Source organism: Takifugu flavidus, chromosome 17 (assembly GCF_003711565.1).
Source record: "Takifugu flavidus isolate HTHZ2018 chromosome 17, ASM371156v2, whole genome shotgun sequence".
NCBI lineage: Eukaryota > Metazoa > Chordata > Actinopteri > Tetraodontiformes > Tetraodontidae > Takifugu > Takifugu flavidus.
In genome coordinates, this window is record NC_079536.1 from 12,290,184 (window position 1) to 12,312,976 (window position 22,793).

A 22,793-nucleotide genomic window follows, 5' to 3' on the forward strand; every position below is an offset into this window, starting at 1 on the left:
GGCTAGATGGCATATAAATGTTTTTATTGTCCACTATTTGTTTCACATATCTTACTAAAGTGTAAAATTATTTCACTTTAGAGGAACATTGCTGCCTCCAGTTTGATATGTTTTTGTCTTTATTTGGTTTTGTGCGATTATAAGCATCGTATTAGACTATGTACCGCTGTATTTGTACTCTGCTATAGTTGGTGCATTTTAAATGGAGATTTAAATTACTGTGGGAGTGACAGAAACATAACGCAGACTGATGGATTGAATTGACTTCTTAAGGGAGTGACGATGATATAAATAAGATGATCCAATGCTGAACGGAAAAGGACCACCTCTGCTCTGGGAAGAGGTTTTCTGCTGCAGCAGGATGGGAGTGGGTGGTGGCCAAATGTTATTAAGGACTGTATTTTATTGCTGTACCTTATAATCTGGTGTGATCACAATCATTAATTACAATATAATCAGAAACTACACTGATGGATTTCTGCAATTTGTTTATGTCCTTCTGAGTTCTGTTGAAGGAAATTGGCCTGACTGGAATGCTGACTCCAGCACGAGCAGCAAAAAAGTGGGAGAACCTCAAAAAAAAAACCCTCCAAGATCTGTAATAATTGTTTTAAATTTAGTCTAAATGTGACAGACTAATAATTATAGCAAATGTAGCATTACTGTTTGAATTATTAGCATATTCCATATATGTAGGAGCTTCAGAGACCACCAACAGGATCTGGAACTGAATTTGTGGAGGTCACTGCTGACAAGTAGAAATAGTTCCCTCTCATGGATGAGGCAATAGGTGGCAGGCCCTCGATTCAGCCCCCATGCCTCATTGCCTCATCCTGGACAGGACATTAATGAGAAACCAACATTCACTTCAGTGTATCTTTATTTATATAGCATCATTTAATATCAAAATTGTCTGTAGGCACTCTACAGAACCCCTGGGCCTGGACCCCCAACAAGCACCAATGACAAGGTAAAACTCCCTTTTTGACAGGAGGAAACCTTGAGCAGGCTCATGTAAGGGACCATCCTGCTGATGAGCGCAGCAGAACAGGAGGATTTACTTTCTCTTCTTTACTTTGCCCTTCTTCTTCGACGCCTGGCAGCTTTCTTGGCTGAAGCCCTCTTCGTTCCAGAAGCCTTCCTCCCTACTCTCCTTCGCCTTTTTGGGGCCTTCCTTCGGCGTTTTGATGTTTTCTTGGCTTTACGGCCTTTAGCCTTCTTGGGCCTGCGGCGTGGCTTCTTTCCGGCACGTCGCTTGGCTTTACGACCTTTAGCCTTCTTGGGCCTGCGGCGTGACTTCTTTCCGGCACGTCTCTTGGCTGCCGGCCTCTTTCTTTGGGCTACCATTGGTTTGCTGGTCATCCTGAAACACGCAGAAGCTCCGCCGCCCGTGGTCCGGATCAAAGCTCCCTTTTTTACCAAAGAGGTAATGGCAGTCTTGACCCGGGCCTTGTTCCTATCCACATCATATCCCTGAGCTGCCAGGATCCTCATGAGGGCAGCCGAAGACAGGCCTTTGCGCTCCATGGATGAGGCCACAGCTTGAAGGACAAGGTCCCTGGCGGTGGGCCCTGATTTCCTCGCTCTGCTAACCTTTTTTGCACTCATCGTTGCTGATTGTTTTCTGTGTACAAAAAGTTGCTGGAATTCAGTAATTGTGAGAGACAAATAGAGAGAAAAGCACCTTAAGTTTTCTGTTGATTTTTTTTGTGTGTTTTTACTACTTTTTTTTAAACTGTTGCCATTGACAAAGGTCAGTTTACTAACTTAAATGCATTCTAGTCACTTTTGTCTTGTTCAGTCAGAAAGGGAGGACGGGACAAACTGTTACCTATGTAAGTTTGTCCCGTCCTCCCCCACAGTTTAGCAGAGGATGGAACACTATTTTGTTATCACCATTTTGTTTCCAATTACTCACCTTGTAGGTTGTATTTATGAATTTGCTGAATGGTTGTTTATTAGCTATTAGTAGTCTAGTAGTAGTAGTATAGTTGTAATACTATTTAAGTTATGTTTTAGCAGCATAATGTAACATTTAGTGCTTTGTATCAAAGCACTAAATGTGAGCAACATTTGATCACTGAAACCTAGCATTGTAAACTTCTCACTGCTGTTTTTTGGCTAAATTGTGCCATAGTATTTGCTAATCCTATGTAGTTTGAGTTGCTTTGATCAGGTCTGCTTTGGTTGTGGCCGTGCTTTATTTGCATTTGCTGGGGTTTGCTTTGTTTTGACTTTCTATATGCTGATTTGTTGAGTGTAATTTAATTTGAATTGTTGGCTGTTGGCTTTGAAGCTTGGATCTATAGGGTTTCTGCCCGAACCTTAAATTTGGCGACGAAGCTTTGTCCGGCTGGTGAACTGAGCCACAAAGCTGTTTTTCCTTTTAGAGCTATGACATGGCATGTGTTAATTTTGGAATTAACTTATTTCAGTGATTTATTCTCTTGAAATGGTACAGGACATGATCAGGACTGTGTTGTGGTTTCTGTAGGAATATTGGTAGGAACCAATAAGGGGAACCAATGTGCCGATGTTTTACGTGCTTGGGAAGTACTTGCGTGTGTGGATTAAATCAATATAAAGGATACACTCGTCTCGTCTCTCTTAGAGATATACTGTATATAAGGCATAGAGAATTGCTACATGGTGTCAGAAGCATCGAGTCCAGTCACCGTAATTTTCGGAAGCAGATGAGAAGACGTTTGTTCGGAGCAGAAACGGACGTTTTGATGAGTGAGGGCTGGTCGGCGTTTCGGAGCTAATAAGCGAACTAGCTAGCAGTTAGATACTGTAGTAGTAGCTTTCTGAAAACGGCCGAATCAAGCTGAAATTGACGGTGCTATTAAAGACTGCATCGAGAGTGATCCTGCATATTTTGTTGACTTGAAAAGAAGATTTTTTTTTTGGAAAAAAGAAAACGACACACAAAGAAGAGGATGGATTCCCAGTTCTCCATAAGCCCACCAGAGAACTTTGACTTCTCAGACTTTCCAAGCTGGCCAAACTGGATCCGCAGATTTGAGAGGTTTAGAGTTGCTGCTGGACTGGACCAAAAAGGTGAAGCCTATCAAGTCAATTCATTAGTTTATGCCATGGGTGATAAAGCTGATGATATTCTGTGTACACTGGGCTTAAGTGAAGAAGACAAGAAGAAATACAAGCCAGTAAAAGAGGCTTTTGATAAATACTTCATTTGCAAGCACAATGTGATTTATGAACGGTGCAGATTTAACAAAAGGAGCCAAGAGCCAGGTGAATCGGCCGAATCGTTCATTTCTGCAGTTTACAAACTGGCAGAACACTGCAATTATGGTGCAATGCAGGAAGAAATGATCAGAGACAGGTTGGTGGTAGGCATAAGATACCAGGGCCTGTCAGAGAGCCTGCAGATGGACAGTGAATTAACGCTGGCCAAAGCTGTCCTGAAAATAAGACAGCATGAGGAGATAAAGAAACAACAGCCCACTGTGCGTGACACAGGTGGTCCAGACCACTATGAAGCTAATGTGGACATGATGAAATACAAGAAAAAGTTTCAAAAGCACACGAAAGGTGCCCAAGGCAAGGGTTCAAGGAACCATGAAAAAGAGCAAAGAGCCTGTGGACGTTGTGGCAAAACACCGTCACATTCCCTGACCAATTGTGCTGCAAGGGATGCAGAATGCCGTAAATGCCACAAGAAAGGCCACTATGCAGCCCTCTGCAAAACAAAGCCAAGCAGTGTGCATGAAATCCAGGAAGAGGAGGTAGAGACTGTTTTCTTGGGAAGTGTGTCGGCGGGTGGTCAGTCAAAGACATGGCAGAAGACGTTGATATTGAATGGCCAACAAACCACCTTTAAGCTGGACACAGGAGCGGATGTGACAGCTATTCCAGCTAAAGTCGACTCGAAGAAGCAGCATGGGCCCCTCACCACTGCAACGAAAAGACTGCTGGGACCAGGCGACAATGCTCTACAAGTGAAAGGTCAGTTCAATGGCACTATAAAATACAAAGAGCAGACAACTGAACAGCCAGTGTTTGTTATCCAAAAGTTAGCCACCCCGCTACTTGGTCTGCCAGCAATAGAAGCACTGCAGCTGGCCTACACAGTTGACAGCATTAAGGAACAAATTGACATTAAAAGGCTGTACCCCAAAGTTTTCACAGGCTTAGGATGCCTGCGGGGCATGTACAAAATTAAGCTGTCAAAGGACGCCAAGCCCTATGCACTGTCGCTGCCGCGGCGTGTACCCATTCCCTTATTAGGCAAGGTCAAAGAGGAGCTCCAGAGAATGGTGACCCTGGGAGTGATAGCGCCCATCGATGAGCCGACAGAGTGGTGCGCAGGGATTGTTGTGGTACTAAAACCCAATGGAACAATCAGAATCTGTGTGGATCTGACCCATCTGAATGACTATGTCTGTCGTGAAAGACTCATCCTACCTGCAGTCGACGAAACCCTCGCCAAGCTGTCAGGAGCGACTCTGTTTTCAAAACTCGACGCCACAGCTGGCTTCTGGCAGGTGCCACTGCACCCAGAATCAGTCCCCCTGACAACGTTCATCACACCGTTCGGGAGGTACTGTTTTCACAGATTGCCATTCGGTATTTCGTCGGCTCCCGAACACTTTCAGAAGAGGCTATCACAAATGCTGACAGGACTGGAGGGTACCGTGTGTCATGCAGATGACATCCTTGTTTTTGGGACATCGCGTGAACAACACGACCACAGGCTGAGCAAAGTGTTGGAGAGACTTCAACAGGAAGGACTGACACTCAATGAGGACAAGTGCGAATTTGCTGTGGACCGTGTCAAGTTCTTAGGCCACATTGTCAGTGCTCAGGGCCTGGAACCAGACCCAAGCAAGATTAAAGCCATCACCGACATGCCTACACCAACAGACATCGCAGGTGTAAGACGATATCTAGGCATGGTTAACTACGTGGGAAAGTTCTCACCAAGGATTGCAGAGCTCTCACAGCCCATAAGAGAGCTGCTCAAGGCTGACAGCGACTGGGCATGGGGGAGCATGCAGCAGCGGGCATTTGAGGAGCTGCGTCGGGAGCTGAGCTCACCCACCATCCTGGCTCAGTACAGTCCGAACAGAGCGACGAAAGTTGCAGCGGACGCTTCCTCATTTGGACTTGGAGGGGTTCTGTCACAGAAGCAACTGTCAGGTGAATGGCGCCCAGTCGCCTTCATATCCCGCAGCATGACAGAAGCAGAGTGCAGGTACGCACAAATAGAGAAAGAGGCGCTGGCGCTAACCTGGGCGTGTGAGCGCTTCCAATCATACCTGATAGGGATGGACTTTCTCATACAGACAGACCACAAGCCCCTCATTTCCCTACTGGGCAGCAGAGCCCTTGACGACTTGCCCCCTAGAATCTTGAGGTTCAGATTGCGATTGCTTCGCTTCACCTACAAGATTGAGCATGTGCCAGGGAAGAACCTGATCACAGCAGACGCACTATCCAGGGCTCCAATCCGAGCGCCACTGATGCCGGAAGAAAAACAACTGGAGAAGGATGTTGGTGCCTACGTCAACCAGGTGGTGGAGCACCTACCTGCGTCAGAAGGGAGGCTGGCTCAGATCAGAACTGCACAGGATACAGACAGTGTCTGCAACAGACTGAAGAACCTGGTGCAAAATGGATGGCCTGACCAAAGGAAGGCTCTCACACCAGAGCTTCAGCTGTACTGGCAGTATCGACAGGACCTGCTACTTGCTGAGGGACTGCTGATGAAAGGTGACCGACTCGTCATCCCTGTCTCCATGCAAGTGGAGATGCTGAACAAAGTTCATGAAGGTCACCAGGGCATCACAAAGTGTATCGCCAGAGCACAACAGTCCATATGGTGGCCGGGGCTGTCAAAGCAGATAAAGCAGAAAGTGGGAAACTGTGCAATATGTGCCAAGGAGGCGCATAACTTCCCGGAACCGCTGATGACGACACAGTTGCCAGACAGGCCATGGCAGCGTGTGGGAGCGGACCTGTTCCAGTGGAACTCAGCTATGTACCTGGTAGTAGTTGACTACTTCTCACGCTACATAGAAGTAGCTAACCTCACCTCCACTACCTCAGCCTTTGTAATGGAGAAGCTCAAGGCTATCTTCTCGCGTCATGGGGTCGCGGAGGTCCTGGTCACGGACGGTGGTCCTCAGTTTGTTTCGGCGGAGTTTGCGGACTTTGCCAGAGAGTACGACTTCCAACATGTGACTAGCAGCCCCCGTTATCCTCAGGGAAATGCAGAGGCAGAAAGGGCTGTGGGGACAGTCAAATCTCTCCTGAGGAAGGGAGAGGATCCACATAAGGCCCTCATGGCTTACAGGGCCACACCCTTGGCGCAAGGAGCATCTCCTGCACAGCTCCTGATGGGTCGAAACATTAGAACACCCCTGCCCGTCAGTCAGGAGAATTTGGACCCGAGATGGCCTGATCTACAAGCTTTCCGAGAGAAGGATCAGGAAATGAAGGAGAAGCAAGCATCCTGTTTCAACAAAAGACACCGGGCACAGCAGAGACAGGAGCTCCGACCAGGACAGAGAGTCTGGGTGAAGAACACCGAGCAACCTGGGGTCATCACAGGTCCAGCCCAGACACCAAGGTCCTACAACATCGAGTTGGCCTCAGGAAGTCTTCGGAGAAACCGATCCCACATCAGGGTCATTCCAGAGACTCCTACTGTTACTAGATCAGGGCGCATGATTAGAAGACCAGTGAAAATGGACTTATAATAATAATAATCCGTCTTACATAGAAAGCTGTGGTCACACAGGGCAGAATAACCCCTGCACAGCTTTGGGGACTCAGGCAGTCTACCCTGATCCCGAGATAGGAAAGTGCCTTTAAGTTGATTGTTTGACTTGTTTAAAAGAAATGAGACAAAATGTACTCCAGTTGCTAAGCTAATTGATTAGTGCATACTGTACATTCCTGAGTTAAAGTTATACAGAGATATTTGTGTTTGTAAGTACAGTAAAAGAAAATAACAGTTGTTGATGTTAAAAGAAATGTGGGCAACTCACTAAAAGGGGGAGATGTAGGAATATTGGTAGGAACCAATAAGGGGAACCAATGTGCCGATGTTTGGCGTGCTTGGGAAGTACTTGCGTGTGTGGATTAAATCAATATAAAGGATACACTCGTCTCGTCTCTCTTAGAGATATACTGTATACAAGGCATAGAGAATTGCTACAGTTTCAAGGTCTTCTTTCTGCATTTTCAAGAATCAATATTAAACAAAAATATCATTCTTCCGCCACAGAACCATCAAAGTTTTCATCTTCTGTATCTGAATTAAACAGCTGCACTATTTCAATGTCCAACATCCCGAATTCCTCTTCTTAATCATCTGAATCGGACTCACCGACCGGTTCCGCTTCAGCGTTGATTTTGTGAAAGCTCTTCCAATACATGAAGACGGTATCATAGCCCATGCGTCTACAATCCACCCGCATGAGTTTGACACATATGCTCTAAAGCCTGACTGAAACATCTGAAGCAGGCTGTTCCTCTGCAGGTGCTCCAGTAACTGAGTCACCACCAATTCTCAAGAACTTTAGAGAAAAAAATGAAGGTTGGATATTAACCTATAATTTGATAACACATCAGGATCCAGTTATCTTCCTTTTTTCTCACGGGAGTTTGTTGGTGCACTGTGCACACTGTTTGTTGGATTCACTTTATTTAAAAAAATGAATACTCAGACATTTCTAGTTACTTGCCAACAACAAGGGGAAATAATTCAAATTTAGTGAAGGTAATAGGTGCATGGTTATTAATGGCCCTGGAGACGCGGTTCCGCAGCTTGGAGTTGTCTGGAGTTGCGTGAGGTAGCCAAGAGAAGGTAGCTGCTGCGGCACTGCACTGTAGCGTAGCTACAGCTAGCGGTCCCCCAGCAGCAGCCAACTAGCCAGGAAGTGTAGCCCAAATCAAAGGCCCATAGTGCACCACCAACCACTTCTTGTAGTAACCGTTTTTTCCCCACTCGGCGACACACCCGCTGAGAAAATGACTCTTGTAATTGGTGACTCAGTCATGTGCTACGTGAAGCCCTAACCCTAACTCCAGCGACCATAGTTAGGTGCATTCTGGGTGCCAGCCAATCTAAAGCTGCTGGCGAGAAGAAAACTTAAATTCTGTAAAGCTAATATTTACGTCAGAGCAACATCCTCTCCTCACCTCTCCTCTCCGAACCAAACCTCTCCTCTCCTCTCATAACCAAAACCTCACCTCACTTCTCCTAACCAAACCTCTCCTCTCCTAACCAAACCTCACCAAACCAAACCTCTCCTCTCATAACCAAACCTCTCCTCTCCTCTCCTAACCAAACCTCTCCTCTCCTAACCAAACCTCTCCTCTCATAACCAAACCTCTCCTCCCCTCTCCTCTCACTACATGAGCCTGGTCCTGCTCAAGGTTTCTTCCTGTTAAAGGGGAGTTTTTCCTGCCACTGTTGCTTGTCTGGGGTCAGGCCCTGGGATTCTGGAAAGCGCCTTGAAACAATTTTGATTGTAAAAGACGCTATATAAATAAAGATTGATTTGATTTGAACCCTCTCACCAGTTCCCATCATGGAGGAGCTCAAGATTAGTAAGTGGCAAGTGTCACTTTTGACCTCAGTCTGTGCAGCCCAGCCACAAACTGGGACATACATCCATCCCATATCTGCTTGCAATTGTAATCACTAGAATGTGATAATATGGAAGGAATATATAAGGACTTATTTCTACCGGTTATTGTTGTCCAACCAGTGGAATTTTCATCTATAATTGCATTTGTGTGAACAGCAGTTGTTGCATTCTGAACATAAAACAATATTTATAACCTTTTACAAACATTAAAGTGGTAGAAAAACAATGAGAATACTTAAAATTCTACAGTAATTTTCAATTGTTTTATTATTTACCTGTTCTCTACTGACAAGCTCAATATACTTAAAAATATAAACATAGCAAAAGAAAGTTCCGTGTGCACAAGAGCTGAACATTTTAAATAAAGATCAACGAGCAATGGTCCAGGAAACTTGTAGTTCCCGTCTCAGCCAGCAGGGGGCGGACCCGCACACAAAGAACCAAAGCGGTCTCCTTGGGTGCTTTCAATCACGTCCTCAGAATTGTGTTAAATAAGAGGCGAGCGCAGCTCTGGAGCCAGTCTGTCTGTAGTCCAACAGCAAGAATGTCTGGAAGAGGAAAGGGAGGAAAAGGTCTCGGTAAAGGAGGCGCCAAGCGGCACCGGAAGGTTCTCCGTGATAACATCCAGGGCATCACCAAACCAGCCATCCGCCGTCTGGCTCGCCGCGGGGGGGTGAAGCGAATCTCTGGGCTGATCTACGAGGAGACCCGCGGTGTGCTGAAGGTGTTCCTGGAGAACGTGATCCGTGACGCCGTCACCTACACCGAGCACGCCAAGAGGAAGACCGTCACCGCCATGGACGTGGTCTATGCTCTGAAGAGGCAGGGACGCACTCTGTACGGCTTCGGCGGTTAAAATGGCTGCTATAGCAACAACCCAAAGGCTCTTTTAAGAGCCATTCATATCTTTCAAAGACCAGAATTCTTGCGCCATCCAGCCAACAAAGGATGGATATGAACAGTGTAAAATATCTACTACTGTATTAACACTATTGACGTCAGTGAATTTAAACGAGGCCATAAGCTTAAACAATGTAACAACCCTAAAGTCCACCACCGCACATGTTTAGATCTTACAACACTGTTTTTTCTTTTCCATTTTTCAGAAGTTCACTCCAGTTGCATTCCACTTTCAAAACTAAACAAATGAGTTACTACACTTATTTACCAACAAGTTGACATGTCTGGGATACGATTGTTTCACTGGTGTAATTCATTTACCAGTAGAATAAATCACCTCAGACAATGACAAAATGCAAAAGACCACATTCACTAAAAGGTTATGAACTTTAATATTAAACTGCATGTTTAAATATATATGTTATCTACCTATAGAACCGAATCACGTGATTGGCTCGTCTCCATCTGTCCCCTGTCGAGGCAGGCTGTGGACAGCAGGAGGCGGAGCTGACGCTGTGACCAGTCACGTGTTCGCGGCTCGGCCAATCACAGGAGGGAGACCACACAGTGGTATTTCCATGAGGCCCATATAAAGAGCGGCTCTGTGGCCGCCCTCCGCTACCGTGGAGAAGCACAATGCCGGAACCAGCCAAGTCCGCGCCCAAGAAGGGCTCCAAGAAAGCCGTGACCAAGACGGCCGGCAAAGGAGGCAAGAAGAAGCGGAGGACCAGGAAGGAGAGCTACGCCATCTACGTGTACAAGGTGCTGAAGCAGGTGCACCCCGACACCGGCATCTCGTCCAAGGCCATGAGCATCATGAACTCGTTCGTCAACGACATCTTCGAGCGCATCGCTTCCGAGGCCTCTCGCCTGGCTCACTACAACAAGCGCTCCACCATCACGTCCAGGGAGATCCAGACCGCTGTCAGGCTGCTGCTGCCCGGGGAGCTGGCCAAGCACGCTGTGTCTGAGGGCACCAAGGCCGTCACCAAGTACACCAGCTCCAAGTAGACCTCTGCTGGCCTCCGACAACCAAAGGCTCTTCTAAGAGCCGCCACATCCTCTGCTGGCTCTACTTCCTCAATAATGAAAGCAATAAATCACACTTTCTTCCATTCATTTTATTTTTTTTTTTAAAGTAACACCCTGCATGTAGTTTCATCACAGATGGTTCAGCTCATAAATCACTTCAAACGCAATTCATTGTAATCATATTTGTGTAATAAGCTTTGGCTGTGTCTCAATATCTATTCCCTTTGTCTTCATTTAATTTGTGATAAACCATTCAATAACAATGTTTAATGTTTGTAATTGTATTTCTATTTTCTATATTAATGTATATATGCTTATATGTTTGTGTGTGTGTATGCGTATATATGTGCTTATAATATATGCTGTATATGTGCTTATAATGTTCTTATTTGTATTTATTCTATTTCTATACATAATATATTTCTATATATAATTTCCTACACTTCAGTTATATTAATCCATGTTTAGGCTGCTACTACAATTCAATTTCCCTATGGGGATGAATAAAGTACATCTTGAATCTTGAATAATCTTTGGGATAAGGCACATCCATCTACGTACCTAAGATTAGTGATGCAAAAGATAACACCAACTGATGGACTTTGGGAGTTCAAATGTCCTCAAACCAGACATTGGGGACAGCTCTAGGAAAACCCTAAAGGTTAAGGTCCAACGTCACCAAACACCAACTGAATAACTCATAACAAACGCCATCTCGCCCAGCGATACGATCAAGGAGAAGTCAATCAAACAACCTCTGGGAGTTTGGCTGTTGTTCTTCACAGGGTTTGATCACAAGGGGCTTTGGTCAGAAACCAACCTATTAAAGTTTGCACTGTTATAACCTCAGTGTTAACTGCCCTCAACCTTGTCGCCTTCAAGCATTCGGCATTCCACCTTAGCTTCAGAATTCAATTTGTTTTAATTCAGGTGTGACTTGCTAACAGACCCAAGTTGCGAAAAAATACTCACCTGGTTGTTTACCCCACACAGACACTGTGACAAAGTTTCTACTCACATCTTACATTAAAATATACTTAACCCCTCTGTGTCAGTATAACTGCCCAGTATCAGTCTGTGTGTGTGTGTGTGTGCTAGATGTCACCTAATTCCACCTAATTCCTGTCCCACTTTGTGACAGGAAGTTTACAAAGTAAAGTTTGCCTTCAGCTTTAAGGTGAGAAACACCTGTATACACAGCTGTTGTATTCATCACAACTTTGGGGGGTTTTACATTGACATCTGCGTGTGTTTCAGATAGGACAGGGTTACCCCCAATATCCCCCAGTTGTGGAGTGTGAGACTATGGTGTATCACCCCAAAATGGACTCAGAGGCAAACGTCTCTGTAAGCATCCTAAGGTGAACTAAAACCAATGACCAAATGTCACCTGTTTCAGGCGACCTGATCTAAAGAGGTGATTGTTTTATCTGTGCAGAGCAGAATGGAAACCAGTGTTGACCATGAAGTCCATCATCTACAACCTTCTGCACAGCCATCGTCATCCCCACACAGAGCGAACCCCAAGGATCGGTTGAACCAGGAGGCCCAGATGCCCTCTGGGTAACCCGAAGGCTCTTTCAGCAGAACGTCCAAGGTTGTCTGGAAAGGGAGCGGTGGACCTGAAACACATGGAAATGATCTCACACCTGAGGGAGCCTGATCGTTTGATGGCTGAAGATGAGATCTTTGCATCAGTTTAGATTCAGCTATTTTGAAGTTTAGCTGAAGTGCAAACTTTTTTTTGTCTCCTGCCCTGTATAGAACATCCCACATTCACCCCCTGATCTGTATTATTTCAGGGTGTGAAATATTTAGTCACTCTTTTGCCTCCTTGAAGGGAATAGGTGCATAAACTGCAGTTTATTAAGGGCTCTGGAGGCGAAACCTATTGAGACTGAGACACGGTTCCGCAGCTTGGAGTTGTCTGGAGTTGCGTCAGGTAGCCAGGAGAAGCTAGCTGCTGCGGAGCCGCCTAGCATAGCTTCAGCTAGCGGTCCCCCGGCAGCAGGCGGCTCGCCAGGGCGGCTGGGAGACGGTTCGTAGGAAGCGGAGCCCAAACCAAAGGCCCACGGTGCCCCACCAACCACTTCCCGTGGTAACCGTTTTTTCCCACCTCGGCAACACACCAGCTGAGAAACCGACCCTGGTAATTGGTGACTCTGTTTAGCGCTACGTGAAGCCGACTCCAGCGACCATAGTTAAGAGCATTCCGGGGGCCAGAGCGGGCGACATAGAAGCAAATTTACGGCTGCTGGCGAGACGAAAACTTAAATTCGGGAAAGCTATTCACATTGGAGAGGAGAGGAGAGGAGAGGAGAGGAGAGGAGAGGAGAGGAGAGGAGAGGAGAGGAGGAGAGGAGAGGGGAGGGGAGGGGAGGGGAGGGGAGAGGAGAGGAGAGGAGAGGAGAGGAGAGGAGAGGAGAGGAGAGGAGAGGAGAGAGAGGAGAGGAGAGGGGAGGGGAGGGGAGGGGAGGGGAGGGGAGAGGAGAGGAGGAGAGGAGAGGAAACCATGACCCAGAGTGACAGAGGCCTGTCAGGTGATCATGTTTCTGGACCCCGGCAGCCTTGGCCTATAGCAGCACAGCTAAGATGTGACCTAATGAGTAGACGACCCCCTCAGTATGATAATCTGTCTGTCTATGATAGTAACTGCAACTACAGAATTAGTAACAATAAGCTTTTTCAAAGACGAAGGTTTTAAGTCTGATCTTAAAAGTGGCAATGGAGTCAGCCTCCCGTACCTGGACAGGGAGCTGGTTCCATAGCGGGGGGCCTGGTAGCTAAATGCTTGGCCCCCCACTCTACTCCTAGAGACTCTGGGAACCACAAGGAGACCAGCATTCTGCACATGCACATGAGCAAACTGGTATCTATCAGATAAATATGATCTAAACCAGTCTAGTGCTGTCCCTTTAATCCCAATCACATGTTCCAGTCTCTGTAACAGGATGCTGTGATCAACTGGATCAAAAGCAGCACTGAGGTCCAGCAGAACCAGCATAGAGACCAGTCCAGGGTTGAAAATCTACTTGTCCTCTTTTGGAACGTTTTAATTTAATTTAATTTTAATTGGACTTTCACGTTTGCCAGAGCTTTTGTAGTAAGTTTACCATCAAGTTTGACCACCACTGCTTTAGCTTCGTTGATTTTCATGCCGTCCTTAATTGGGAACGTCTTTTAATAAGCACAGTTTTAATAAGATCCAGTAACTGAATTTTTCACCGTTTCTAATCCTTAGGCCATGTTCATCACAAAAAACACCGGGTTTTCATTTGTTCTTTTCCTTCATTTTAAAACGTGTTCAAACTGAAAATAATTACTACTTGTGGCACTTGCAACACTGTTTTTACTGAAAACTGCACTCCCATTTTTACAAGAAAATACTGATTTTAAAACTTCACTATGGCGCCCGATTTCACAAGTTTGCGGATTCAGGCACCCTTGTTTAAATAAAAAAGCACGAATGCAATGAATCCTTACTCAGGCCTTGTGAATGGGCCCTTAGTCAAACCTACTGCCACTCAAATTACAAATGTAAATACCTAATGCAGGAGTTTAAATTCAACTTTTATGTTTAGCAGTTGTAATTCGACAATAAATAAGGCTGTGACATTAATGAGAAACCAACATTCACTTCAATGTATCTTTATTTATATAGCATCATTTAATATCAAAATTGTCTGTAGGCACTCTACAGAACCCCTGGGCCTGGACCCCCAACAAGCACCAATGACAAGGTAAAACTCCCTTTTTGACAGGAGGAAACCTTGAGCAGGCTCATGTAAGGGACCATCCTGCTGATGAGCGCAGCAGAACAGGAGGATTTACTTTCTCTTCTTTACTTTGCCCTTCTTCTTCGACGCCTGGCAGCTTTCTTGGCTGAAGCCCTCTTCGTTCCAGAAGCCTTCCTCCCTACTCTCCTTCGCCTTTTTGGGGCCTTCCTTCGGCGTTTTGATGTTTTCTTGGCTTTACGGCCTTTAGCCTTCTTGGGCCTGCGGCGTGGCTTCTTTCCGGCACGTCGCTTGGCTTTACGACCTTTAGCCTTCTTGGGCCTGCGGCGTGACTTCTTTCCGGCACGTCTCTTGGCTGCCGGCCTCTTTCTTTTGGCTACCATTGGTTTGCTGGTCATCCTGAAACACGCAGAAGCTCCGCCGCCCGTGGTCCGGACCAAAGCTCCCTTTTTTACCAAAGAGGTAATGGCAGTCTTGACCCGGGCCTTGTTCCTATCCACATCATATCCCTGAGCTGCCAGGATCCTCATGAGGGCAGCCGAAGACAGGCCTTTGCGCTCCATGGATGAGGCCACAGCTTGAAGGACAAGGTCCCTGGCGGTGGGCCCTGATTTCCTCGCTCTGCTAACCTTTTTTGCACTCATCGTTGCTGATTGTTTTCTGTGTACAAAAAGTTGCTGGAATTCAGTAATTGTGAGAGACAAATAGAGAGAAAAGCACCTTAAGTTTTCTGTTGATTTTTTTTTTGTGTGTTTTTAACTGTTGCCATTGACAAAGGTCAATTTACTGACTTAAATGCATTCTAGTCACTTTTGTCTTGTTCAGTCAGAAAGGGAGGATGGGACAAACTGTTACCTATGTAAGTTTGTCCCGTCCTCCCCCACAGTTTAGCAGAGGATGGAACACTATTTACGATGATATAGTCACATCCACATATTGGGCAACACACAGTAGGAAATCATGTTTTACAACTTCCATTACGACAACGTGTTTTCTTCAGGAAACAGCATCTTTTTCCTGAAGAAAACACGTCCGAATCCATTGCCCCAAAACTTCCTGATTTTGTATAACACCATTTTGTTTCCAATTACTCACCTTGTAGGTTGTATTTATGAATTTGCTGAATCGTTGTTTATTAGCTATTAGTAGTCTAGTAGTAGTGTAGTAGTATAGTTGTAATACTATTTAAGTTATGTTTTAGCAGCATAATGTAACATTTAGTGCTTTGTATCAAAGCACTAAATGTGAGCAACATTTGATCACTGAAACCTAGCATTGTAAACTTCTCACTGCTGTTTTTTGGCTAAATTGTGCCATAGTATTTGCTAATCCTATGTAGTTTGAGTTGCTTTGATCAGGTCTGCTTTGGTTGTCTGCATATGGCCGTGCTTTATTTGCATTTGCTGAGGTTTGCTTTGTTTTTACTTTATATGCTGATTTGTTGAGTGTAATTTCATTTCAGGTTATAATGAAATTTCATTTTTTAAATTTTTATATTTATTATTCTATTGAAGAGAATAAAAAAACACAACACACAGTTGCCAAAGTTAAAATTAACACACACACACACACACACACACACACTTAATAATAATAGCATGCTAAATGAGAAGTTTGCAAAGACACAAATATGAGAAATATACATTACATACACTCACACACAGTATTACCAATCTTTTTACACCGATGCCTGAAATTTACTTTAAAAAAATGAAAAAGCAACCAAATAGTGGAATCTGCTCATTAAAGACAGAAGTTCTTGGTACATGTGCACTTAAAAAAAACATATTATTTCAAGGTCTCGCTAAAGCAGATATGAGACTGTTAGAATATTCATACATTTTATCATGTTGATATTTTTAAAAAAAACATTTCTATTACAATCCCATAATTCTTTAAGCACTATTGTTTTATTTCCAATAACTTTATCGATTCTATCCAGTTGTTGACAGTCCTTTTAATTGGTATTTGCGTCTGCACATTAAAACAATAAAATGCCAACATCAACAGCTCTGTCGGGTGGGGTGTACACATTTATAATTCTCGGTTATTATATTTACGTTATTCATCCCCGTAGGGAAATTGTAGTATCAGCCTGCACCTGGTGGAATATAACTATATTTAAGTATAGACATAGAATAAATAAAACACAAATAACAGAACATGGACAGGAATAAGCATATTTACATAAATATAAAATATAGAAATAAAACTACAACATAAACATTAAACAATGATTGTTATTGACTGGTTTGGACCTGAGCTGATGCATAAACCCAGTCAAGAGAGCTCAGCTCTGACAGAGGGATGAATTAGGGAACAATTATTACACAACTAGACAAGCAGGAGCTTAATCAGAAACACTTGTTCATGGTGGAATTTTATTTTATTTTTTTAAATGTTCACCCACTACCAGCTATAAATGATTAAGAGGCATCAATAATGGGCAAAAAAACCCCTAAAATTAAGGATGGGCGGATCGATCCTGTGGCAACACAAGGGTCACCTGCTGAGTGTTCATCATCCAAGGGATTATGGCGGGAGTTTGACAGCCGGGTTGTGGCTTTACAGAGCAATCGCACAGCAAACACAGATGCATCTATTGAAATGAGAAGATACACGGAGGAAAAGGTCATCCCAAGAAGCGAGGACCCTTTGGTTTGGTGGGAAAGAATGAAACCACATTTCCGCTGCTGAACAAAGTTGCAAAAAAATACCTTGGCACAGTAGAAACATCTGTTCCAGCAGAGAGACTCTTCTCGAAGGCCGGAGAAATAATCAGCCAGACGCAATTGTCCTAAAGCAGAAAATGTGAATATGATACTTTTTCTGAACAGGTGTGATGGTGTCAGACATTGTTCTAGTTAATTTTCCTCATGGAGCAACTGTCTTATGCAGGTTTAAAGGATAATGAAATCCTAGTTGAACTGAATCAGATTTATTGCCATTGTTCATGTAATACACAGTATTACACAAACTAGGAATTTGTCTTGGTGTGACGCTGCGACATTCAACATAAAGACCACACTAGAATAAGAAATAAAATAAAACATATACAGTATATACATATAGTTATCAATTGACCATAAATTTTATATAAATGGTCTGTATTTGTCTTGTGATTTGTCTTAAATGTAATATTTTGACTGACAAATTGCCAGTAAGAAATGAACAGTATTGATAAAAATACAAGTATCAGTATCGAATCCTTAAAGTGTGGTATCGCCCATCCGTAACGTACACCCACTACCGCTATAAATTATGAAGAGGCTTCAATAATGGGCAAAAAAACCCTAAATGTACCTCGTCTTTCATACATGTAATGTAGGGTTGCATATTTAGACCTTTTATTCTAGTCTTATTACCGAGATAATACAGTTCCACCTTAAATAGAACAGAGCTCCGTTAGAAGAGTTGATGTGGCTCTTAAAAGAGCCTTTGTTGATGTGTATGAGCGGCCAGTTTAAGCTCTCTCTCCGCGGATACGACGGGCCAGCTGGATGTCTTTGGGCATGATGGTGACCCTCTTGGCGTGGATGGCGCACAGGTTGGTGTCCTCGAACAGGCCCACCAGGTAGGCCTCGCTAGCCTCCTGCAGAGCCATGACAGCCGAGCTCTGGAAGCGCAGGTCGGTCTTGAAGTCCTGAGCGATCTCCCTCACCAGGCGCTGGAAGGGCAGCTTGCGGATGAGCAGCTCGGTGGATTTCTGGTAGCGACGGATCTCCCTGAGAGCCACGGTCCCAGGCCTGTAACGGTGAGGCTTCTTCACTCCGCCGGTGGCCGGGGCGCTCTTCCTGGCAGCCTTGGTGGCCAGCTGCTTCCTGGGAGCTTTTCCTCCGGTGGATTTACGGGCGGTCTGCTTGGTTCTGGCCATTGTTAACTGCTGCTTGTTCTCAGAACGAGACGAAGTTACAAGAACGGCCGGCGCCGCCGCTCTTAAAGCGTCGGAGCAGCGGGCTCGACGATGACGCAGGTGACACCCGGACTCGTGATTGGCTGGATGATGCACGTGGCACTCAGCTCCGCCCAGAGTCCGACCCACCAGCCGAATCTCCGCTCCTTATTGGTTGATGCTGAGCGAGCGGCGGGAACGGGCGGCTCCGCCCAGAGTCCAACCCACCAGCCGAATCTCCGCTCCTTATTGGTGGATGCTGAGCGAGCGGCGGGAACGGGCGGCTCTGTCTCTGATTGGTCAGGCAGGCTCAGCGTCAGCTATAAATAGGGATCGTAGCGACTCAGAGCGTCATTTCACTGACTTTCGTAGATTTCAAAACCTTATAATACATAGAAACAACATGAGTGGTCGAGGAAAAACCGGCGGCAAAGCCCGAGCTAAGGCCAAGACTCGCTCTTCTCGGGCCGGGCTCCAGTTCCCAGTGGGCCGTGTTCACAGGCTGCTCCGCAAGGGCAACTATGCTGAGCGCGTCGGCGCCGGCGCTCCTGTGTACCTGGCCGCTGTGCTGGAGTATCTGACGGCTGAGATCCTGGAGTTGGCTGGAAACGCTGCCCGCGACAACAAGAAGACTCGTATCATCCCCCGCCACCTGCAGCTGGCTGTGCGCAACGACGAGGAGCTGAACAAGCTGCTGGGAGGAGTGACGATCGCTCAGGGCGGCGTGTTGCCCAACATCCAGGCTGTCCTGCTGCCCAAGAAGACCGAGAAGGCCAAATAAGTGTCTTTCTGCTCGGACGCGCACCAAACGGCTCTTTTCAGAGCCACCCACAACGTGATAAAGAGCAGTTCTGTTCAACAATGAAACATTCTCGGTCCAACTTGGATCCAGTTTTCAAACTCTAAAAACGTCTCTTTAGTTAAGACCAAATTTGGAGGATTAACTTGAAATTAGTTTAAGACGGGGGTCGGCAACCCAAAATGTTGGAACAGCCATATTGGACCAAATAAATGAAACAAATTAAGATTATGATGTACTTTATTCATCCCTGTAGGGAAAGTGAATTGTAGTAGCAACATATAACGCATAGAAACAATAAATACACATAAGACTAGAATGTTATAAGCATATATATATATATATACATATAACATTCTAGTCTTATGTGCATTTATTCTGTTTCTATACTTTGTATAAGACTAGAATGTTATAAGCATATATAGACTGTATATATACATATATATATATATATATATATACATACATATATACACACACACATGTGTATATGTATATATATATATATATATACATATGTGTATGTATATATGTGTGTGTGTGTATATATATATATATATATATACACACACACACACTATATACACACACTATATATAATATATATATATATATATATATATATATATATAATATATATATTATATATATATATGTTTATGTTGTCATTTTATTTCTATTTTACTCAGAATAAAATAGAAATAAAATGACAACATAAACATTCCACAATTCTTGTTATTGGCTGGGTTAGGATGAATTAGAGTTTAATGGCGGATGGCAGGAAGGACTTCCTGGAGCCGCTTCTCAGTTTGTCCACTGTGTTATGGGGATGGGGGGGGGACTGTCCATGATTGTCCGCAGTTTCAACACCATCCTGTCCCTCACCACCTCGTCTAAGTTTGTAAGTCTACAGCCAACAACAGACCTGCCTTTTTAATGAGTTTGTTAGCATCCTTAGCTTTAATGCCTGCTCCCCAGCACTTCTGGAGGGGACGTGTCCCAGAGTGGTCCTGGAGGGGACGTGTCCCAGAGTGGTTCTGGAGGGGACGTGTCCCAGAGTGGTTCTGGAGGGGACGTGTCCCAGAGTGGTCCTGGAGGGGACGTGTCTCAGAGTGGTCCTGGAGGGGACGTGTCCCAGAGTGGTCCTGGAGGGGACGTGTCCCAGAGTGGTTCTGGAAGTCAGCTGTGTAGGTGGTGAACAGAAGGGGGACAGCACCGTTCCTTGGGGAGCCCTGTGTTGCTCAGGGGGTCGGACACACATGCTGTAGTGTCTATATTAGCTCTATTTGTCTCCTTTCCAAATGATCAGTCGGCTACAAACACATAATGAGCATTAATGATGAATGTTTATCTTCACTGCAGCAGCCTGGAGAGGATGCACCACGTGACCACTCTGCTGTACGATGGCGCTTTAAGTGTAACTTCCATTATGAGATGTTGAAATTAAATGTTTGTCACGTTTTTCCTCCTACAGAAATTATATTAAAACAATTTCCATAATTTTTGAGGAGGTTCCAGGGAGCCACTAGGGCGGCGCCAGAGAGCCGCCCCCTGGTTTAGGACTTTCTTTACTGGACGTCTTCTACTGAATTACAAGTTGAATGAAAACATTCAGTACAAGCATGCTTGTCACTATTATTGGATGCCATGAACTCTGCATTCTCTACAAAACGACCTTTAATAACCCCACATGTGACATGTACAGATGTCAGACCAGAGTGTGTATACACGCACATTAATACCGTGAGCAGACGGCTAAACTAATCCCCTGAACAGGAGGTTATTGAACACATGTTCACATCATGACCAAGGAGCAGGAATGTGATCTCAGGTGCTGTGGTGGCTCTGAAAAGAGCCTTTTGAAGGAACCCTCTCAGGGTTGCTTACTTCCTCTTGGGTGCTGCCCTCTTGGCTTTGGGCTTCACAGCCTTCTTCGCTGGAGCCTTCTTGGAAGCAGGAGCCTTCTTCACCACTTTCTTAGGACTCTTGCTCACCCTCTTCGGGCTTTTTGCCACCTTCTTCGCCGCTAGAGCCTTCTTCGCCTTCTTAGGAGACTTCTTGGTGGCTGCGGGCTTCTTGGCTGCTGCCGCTTTAGGCTTCTTGGCCGCCGCAGGCTTCTTGGCCGCGGGCTTCCTGGCTTTCGGGGCCGCCTTCTTGGCCGCGGGCTTCTTGGCTTTTGGTTCGGCCACTTTCTTGCTCATCCTGAAGGACCCAGAGGCTCCGGTGCCCTTCGTCTGGACCAGAGTCCCCTTGGTCACCAAGCCCCTGACGGCGATCTTAACCCGGGCGTTGTTCTTCTCCACATCGTAGCCGCCGGCTGCCAGGTTCTTCTTCAGGGCGGCCAGAGACACGCCGCTGCGTTCCTTGGATGCGGACACGGCCTTCAGGATGAGCTCGCTGATGCTCGGGCCCGAGCTCTTCACTCTGGTCGGCTTCTTCTTTGCGGCTTTGGCCGGAGCGGCTTGTGTTGGCGCTTCTTCTCCCATCTTCGTTGGTCGCTGAGTCCCAATGAGTTGAGGAGTCCGGGGGCGTGAACCGCTCTTAAACACACCGTGCGGACCGTGAAGACTCAACCCGCGGGCCTCCCGCTCACAGCCGTGTGCGGGGCGCCGCACTTGTGCTTTCTCCCCCTCCACAAAGTGTGAACAAATGAAGGAATCTGAACCGCTGACGGCTGGCAGTGGACGGAACCGACAGCGAACACTTTCTTCTACACACTCAAGTCATAAAAGCTTCTGAGATTATCTCGGTTTTATTTATTTAGCCTCCAAATCGCGACGATTCACCGTCACGACCACCGACGTTTGGAGACTTTCGCCGATTAAATATCTCCTAAAATCTATTGAAACGCACCAACTTTCATCCAAAGCACCTTCGCATATAGTTCAAACGTTTCTTTAGGGACTCCGTGTGAAAACTCCAATTTTAGAGTGATTACCTTGTCAGAAACGGGAGTTTTCCTGGAAGCAGCAAACACATTTCTGATAGATCCATGACGGCAGCCTGGGTCGGCCTCGTCCAGTCTGATTACAAAAGATTCTCTTAAAACTAAAGGTCCATTTGCCACATTGGGGCTGTTTTTAGCATCTGCACAGCAGAGCATTAAGGAATACATGAAAACCCACTTATTTGGCCTTTTTGCGGAGTCCATGCATTTATGCTCTCACTGAATATACAGTATCACTCGTTTTGGTGGATATTTGTTCGCTGGACACACCTGTTTTGTTTTTCTTTCTTTTCATTATAATTTTCCACAGGTTAGCGTTTGACCCATTGTCATAGCCCAGCACAGAACTTTACCAACCCAAACAACATTTCCGTTTAGTTCCAAAGAATTATTTTTACAAAAAAGCAATCGTAATTTTAAGACCTTTTAATAATTTAACCACTGTCTGGTTTTCAGAGAGAATATTGTGGCAAAAGCTCATAGGATTCTTTTTAAAATCTAAATTGTTTTGTAGCTTTGTCCCCCACTCCATTTTTGTAATTCTTGTGTTTTTTCTTCTTCTGGGAGACAGAAGAAAAAATGTTTATGTTCCATGTGGTTCCACAGATAAAATTATTGTACATCTTTTCCATTCTTGGATGTGGCCGATCACAATTTCAGTAGGAGCCTCTTACCTACTGACTTAGTAAAATCCAGGTGGTGACAAAAGTCACCCTAAATTGAAGTCTTTATTGCTGAATCAATGTTTTGCTTCAGTCTTTGTGCATGAATGTGATCCTGTAGGTGATCTGCCATTTGGGTTGGTGAATTTCCTGAAAACCATGAGCACCATAGTAAAAATTAGTGTCCAATTACTTTGAGGTCC

At 45.2% G+C, this 22,793-nt stretch overlaps 5 protein-coding genes across 6 annotated transcripts; 3 read left to right on the plus strand and 2 right to left on the minus strand.

The window, feature by feature from the left end:
• Positions 1-9,126: 9,126 nt before the first annotated feature.
• LOC130513535 (histone H4) lies at positions 9,127-9,524 on the plus strand. Its single transcript, XM_057012321.1, has one exon. The coding sequence runs from the start codon at positions 9,169-9,171 to the stop codon at positions 9,478-9,480; it is 312 nt and encodes a 103-aa protein (XP_056868301.1). The 5' UTR covers positions 9,127-9,168; the 3' UTR covers positions 9,481-9,524.
• Positions 9,525-10,114: 590 nt separating this feature from the next.
• LOC130513528 (histone H2B 1/2) lies at positions 10,115-10,819 on the plus strand. Its single transcript, XM_057012312.1, has one exon. It carries the CDS (start codon positions 10,161-10,163, stop codon positions 10,533-10,535), a length of 375 nt encoding a protein of 124 aa, XP_056868292.1. The 5' UTR covers positions 10,115-10,160; the 3' UTR covers positions 10,536-10,819.
• Positions 10,820-16,351: 5,532 nt separating this feature from the next.
• On the minus strand, positions 16,352-18,253 carry LOC130513512 (histone H3). Of its 2 annotated transcripts, XR_008946738.1 has the most exons (2): positions 17,675-18,253; positions 16,352-17,087 (listed from the first exon to the last, which is right to left on the minus strand). XR_008946738.1 is itself a non-coding variant. In XM_057012295.1 (1 exon), exon 1 carries the CDS (start codon positions 18,162-18,164, stop codon positions 17,754-17,756), a length of 411 nt encoding a protein of 136 aa, XP_056868275.1. In that variant the 5' UTR covers positions 18,165-18,253; the 3' UTR covers positions 17,213-17,753. The 2 variants fall into 2 exon arrangements, 1 of the variants encoding a protein (XP_056868275.1); XM_057012295.1 differs by lacking the exon at positions 16,352-17,087 and having other exon boundaries at positions 17,213-18,253.
• A 264-nt stretch (positions 18,254-18,517) lies between these two features.
• On the plus strand, positions 18,518-19,007 carry LOC130513503 (histone H2A). The gene has a single exon (XM_057012288.1). The coding sequence runs from the start codon at positions 18,586-18,588 to the stop codon at positions 18,961-18,963; it is 378 nt and encodes a 125-aa protein (XP_056868268.1). The 5' UTR covers positions 18,518-18,585; the 3' UTR covers positions 18,964-19,007.
• A 1,393-nt stretch (positions 19,008-20,400) lies between these two features.
• Positions 20,401-21,503, minus strand: LOC130513504 (histone H1-like). The gene has a single exon (XM_057012289.1). It carries the CDS (start codon positions 21,465-21,467, stop codon positions 20,865-20,867), a length of 603 nt encoding a protein of 200 aa, XP_056868269.1. The 5' UTR covers positions 21,468-21,503; the 3' UTR covers positions 20,401-20,864.
• Between the last annotated feature and the right edge of the window lie 1,290 nt (positions 21,504-22,793).

Excerpts from the sequence above, each read along its gene's own strand:
- LOC130513512 (XM_057012295.1), bottom strand. The coding sequence starts at position 18,164 with ATGGCCAGAACCAAGCAGACCGCCCGTAAATCCACCGGAGGAAAAGCT.
- LOC130513504 (XM_057012289.1), bottom strand. The coding sequence starts at position 21,467 with ATGGGAGAAGAAGCGCCAACACAAGCCGCTCCGGCCAAAGCCGCAAAG.
- LOC130513528 (XM_057012312.1), top strand. The coding sequence starts at position 10,161 with ATGCCGGAACCAGCCAAGTCCGCGCCCAAGAAGGGCTCCAAGAAAGCC.
- LOC130513503 (XM_057012288.1), top strand. The coding sequence starts at position 18,586 with ATGAGTGGTCGAGGAAAAACCGGCGGCAAAGCCCGAGCTAAGGCCAAG.
- LOC130513535 (XM_057012321.1), top strand. The coding sequence starts at position 9,169 with ATGTCTGGAAGAGGAAAGGGAGGAAAAGGTCTCGGTAAAGGAGGCGCC.